Below are 4,826 nucleotides of genomic sequence, written 5' to 3'. Positions count from 1 at the left end.
TTTCAGTCGTGTATCTTGTGAGAGGATCAAATCAACAGATCCATACAGTGAGCTGTGATAAGAACATAAAACAATGCTTTGTCTGAGTGGACAGTTGCCATGTTTATCTGTGCTTTCTCCCAACCTCCTCGAGAGACGAGGATAATCCATTCATGTTGAGCTAATCCTACAATAAAGATCAACCGATAAGAGCTCTCTCTCTAGCTCAGCTGGTGTAGTTAGTTAAGAGATAACATAAATGACACATGTCATGCAATGAAATGCCAATGCAGTTTAGAAGATATACTTTTATTTATTGATAAATAAACTTTTCTGTGAATCACTTTTTACATCAAATATAATAAAATACACACACACATTAATGCACATCGAATAAAACAAACTCTGTATTGCACTTTTGATTCTTTAAGATTTAAGTGTTGCAGTCGGAAGGGTCTCTGGGAGACAGTTCATCATCAGTAGTAATGAGGATTGTGGATCATGAGACGATGATGATGATGAGGAGTAGGGGGTTGTTGGAGGACCATCTGCGGGACTGTGATCGGGTAAAAAGAGGCTCCAGCAGCAGCGGGGTAGTGAGGACGCTGCTGTCCCATCATGTGGTACTGAACTGGGGACAGAGACTGAAACATCACCGACGGGACTTGGGGAGTGTGGTAGTCCTGCACCTCCCGCTTCAGCTTCATCCTCCTGTTCTGAAACCACGTCCTGACCTGAGAGAGCGAGAGAGCAATACACGTTAACATCAAGTGCGCAAATACAGTAAAGTCTCAGTTTAATGCGTGTTACAGTGGTTCGATTTGTGTGGATTTGAAAACTCGCGTCTCACCTGAGTTTCTGTGAGGCTCAGCTTCTGTGCTGTCTTTACTCTCTCTCCAGCATCCAAGTATTTGTGTTTGTTGAAGATCTTTTCCAGTTTGTTGATCTGTTCGGGCGTGAACTTTGTGCGCACACGGCGCTGTGGTCCGTCCTTCTCCTCATCCACAGAGAGACACTCAGAGGAAGCGGCTTCGCTCTCATACCCGGAGGAGTAGCCACTGATTTCTGAAGCTATGAGAAGCAAAAACATGTTTTGTTAGAAACACTGTTTATGCGCAATTAGTGAATCTCATATAACTAACCACTAATAGTCTATTTAGAGTTTTAAACTTGTGTTACTTACTTGGTGAGGAACACAGAGTGGAGTCCAAGGGCCTGTTGTCCATTTGTTCCGTGAAATCAACGAGCTTTGTTGGTTTGGGTTTCGGCTGTAAGTAACCTTTGCCAAAAGACGGGGCGCGCGGCTGCACCACGCAGGGCATATGCGGTCTGTGGGTCAGTGCGGAATCCGTGCCAAGTCCGTGCACCTCAGTGGTCGTGGTGTTGCGGTGGCTCTGGGCCAGCCAGTCCACAGAAAAATATTTGACCATGTTGTCAGTGCTGCTCGGTGACCTGTAAATCCACCGAATGTCGAAGGGAGAGTGTGTGTGAGAGGCAACGACTGCAGGGTCAGCTTTTATAGGGGGCCCGGCGCGCATCCCTATTTGCATGTGTGGAGGCCCTTGTAACGCCTGATCGATCGCGATGATTAGGGGTTAATGGCTCGTTATTGAAGTCTTTACATATCCTGTGAGTGTGTGAAGACCTGGCGCCAGTGACTCTGTGAGAGTCCTCCTGAGCTCATACATGTGTCTGATCCGACTGAAACCGCAGGAGCAACAAGTATGAATACAGAAAGTAAGAGTTTGACTGACCAGACAAAGCATAGATATAATATATATATATATAGTAATGATTTTTGTTGCAGGGTCAACATCTGTCCAGAAGATATAGTTTGAAGTAATGTCGAAATGTGTGTTTTCTCACACTTTTGTTAATTTCTCATGGAACAATGCCTAACAAATATGTAATATCTGGTAAAAACTAAATAATATATGCCCATTGTCACATTGAGTGAGAAAAAGATGGTTCTGGCACAGAGTAGTAATAGCAGAAGGGGACCTTGAACCTCTAATAAACGTTTACTGCTCCACACAACTGATTTAAAAATGTTAAAACGTTCATCCAACCTGTTTTACATGGTGAGGTCTTTCACATGCAATTTTGACGCCCAAACTTTGTATTCAAGTAACTGGACTTTTTCCTGTTACAGGATTCTTTTATATACTTATATATTATTTGTGTTATATTAAATGACGATTAGAAAGAGCAGCTCCTCAAAGGTCTGTGAGTGAATCCCAGGAGGGAGCTGGTGTGAGGTGAAAGATTCATTCATTTTCCGATCAAAGACAGAAACTTTAGTCTAGTGAAGTTTTAAAAAATATTTCTTTTAATGCTGATGCAGCTCCACGTATCTTATGATGACATGTAAAAACATTACACATATATAATTAACAGTGAGCAAAGGGAAATAATACGCGTAAGAGTGTGCGTAAAACCTTGGGTCTTTGCCAGATTATTCTATGCATTGCTGCGTCATAAAAAAAAAACAAAATGCCGTGAAGTCATAGTTTTACTCATGTTATCAAATGGAGGGTGTGTGTGTGTGTGTGTGGGGGGGGGGTTACTTTTGTATTGACATGTCTTTGATACCCTGGTGTGCGCTGGCGCCGGCTACCCGAGAGCCAGCATTTGGCACAGGCGCTTCAAACATTACAGATCAAAGGCATTACAGTAGCAACACAATTACAGTTGATTGTCTTTCCGTTCAAATGTAAATATGCTAAAACAAGCTGCGAGGAAGCCGCAAGAACCCTGGGAGCGCAAACAGACTCAAGTCCAGAAAGGACAGGCTTCGCATAAACCAGTGACAATCCCAATTTTTACAATAAAGCAGATTATACACAGGTGGAATCATGCGCGCTGATTATCCGAAGTAAAATTAACAACATGCAATTTCTATAGAGAAGTTGTGTCTCGTATATATAATGAGCCAAATAAACCACCTTTCGAGCAGACCGCGCCTATAACCTGTGGGGTTTGCGCGGCCCTCTCCTGAGGAATCTCTGCATACAGCAGCTCGGGGACAATGGCACTAAATTGATCGTTTAGTTATATGACAATGCAGATAGAGGCCGGGCCTAGTTGTCTCCTTTATCGGTGATCTGTCGCTGTGAAGGCAGCAGTCCCATCAACCCGATGGGGATTTTTTTTTTTTTTATCTCTGAAGCTTTGAAGATGCGAACTGATCCCGTTAGATAACAATAAAAACCCCCGGGACGTCGCCTTCACACTGCGCCTATTTCCTCAGCACTGTCTGCTCACTCTCTGTTTATCCCGGAGGAAAAGCTGCAATCACTGTATTGTAATTTTTTTTAGTGAAACAGCCCTTCTTCACGACCCCTGTTTAAAGAACATATTTAATATCTTCATGATTTTTTTTTTAAAGCACTACTTTGAAATTTGCTCATGAAAAGAGACACTGAATTGCTTCAGATTTCTGGTAAAACCTATTATAAAAAAAAGTCTATATGGAGTTTAATATCAACTTCTTATTGTCATGGTGTCTCACATTTAACCAAACTGTGCTTTCAACTGTACCTCAAAGAGTATTTAGAGAAGTTCCTGTTAATGAACTGTATGTGTAGTTTATTCAACACACACACACAGGTTCTTTCATGACTTCAGAGGACGTTGCATTCATTTTCTGGAGACATACTCTAACCATAACCATAATTACAACTGACCTAATCCCCGACCCTAACATATAACTTTAAAACCATAAAATGTAGTAATTAACAGTATGTGGACTTCATTTTTGTCCCCGTAAGGAAGACAAGTCCCCATAATATGAGATTGAAGTCCCCACAACATAAAGAATATCAGGTATACCCCCCCCCCCCCACACACACACACAGACATACACACATTCATACAAAAAGTTGATTTTGCGGCTTGGGATGAATACTATTTTCTCAACATAGAATCCAAACGACAAACAACAAATAACAAGGGATAAACATGCCTGCATACTGATCAGGTTGTGCACAAACATTCGGGAAAAATCTATAGACTGGCTGCAAAAATGATTTCCCCACAGCAAAAACCTTCAGTGATGTTCAGTGTTTTCATCACCACACAATGTGAACCCCCTGTAGGAGCAGAGAAAACCCAAGCCTCCCTGTCTGAGGTCTGTAACCTGCCATGCAGCCCATTCCACCACGGATATTATCTGACGATAGCACGGTTTTGGCAAGAGAGAGCTTATAAAATGGATTTTATTTGGCTAAATTAAGCAAATCTTCATAGCATGACACATTCCATCTTCACGCTCCGTGTCAGGACAGAAAACCATGGGAGAGAGCGAGAGAGAGAGAGCAAGCCGGAAAATAGAAAAATAGACAAATCCTAAAGATCGTTTCTCAAATAACATTTTGTACGCCGACATCTCATTATCTTCGGTTTATCTGTAATGGGAAGCTTGTCAAGCTTTGCAACCTTCATGACACACTATCGATAACAAATGCAATTAGTTCACAAAGTGTAAATTCAATTCATGTCAGATAACAATTACCAATATAGTCATAAAAATATCATTCGGTAAAGTTGTAAGTGGTAAACAAACAGATCTATGTAAGTTAGACAAAATCAATCAGAGTAAAGTGTTCAGTCCATAAAAAAACATTTTCTGCATGATGTTTTTCTTGTTTCCTAAATTTGGTTACTTGAAAGTTTGATGAGGCTGAATAACCTGATTTAACTTTTCACCTAGCATTTATGAAAACTCTCCTGGACAGATAGAATGTACACATTGTTGCCCCTCATAATTATCTATGGCCCTATTTAAATTGCAGGTATGGCAACAATAAACGCTGATCAACAAGTATCATGCAGTGAAGCTTCAGAAT

General features: G+C 41.2%; 1 protein-coding gene across 1 annotated transcript; it reads right to left on the bottom strand.

Annotated features, from left to right (window-relative positions):
• Nucleotides 1–455: 455 nt before the first annotated feature.
• LOC310933784 (homeobox protein vent1-like) lies at nt 456–1,667 on the bottom strand (the record flags this gene model as incomplete). The annotated part of the gene is given in 4 exon segments (XM_083897354.1): nt 456–713; nt 830–1,050; nt 1,163–1,574; nt 1,578–1,667. Coding segments are annotated over 4 exon segments (981 nt in total).
• Nucleotides 1,668–4,826: the final 3,159 nt, after the last annotated feature.

Source organism: Microchirus variegatus (genome assembly GCF_963457635.1).
Source record: "Microchirus variegatus genome assembly, chromosome: 11".
In the NCBI taxonomy this organism is placed as follows: Eukaryota; Metazoa; Chordata; class Actinopteri; order Pleuronectiformes; family Soleidae; genus Microchirus; species Microchirus variegatus.
The sequence above is the reverse complement of the archived record's forward strand: the minus strand, read 5'-3'. Positions and strand labels throughout refer to the sequence as shown.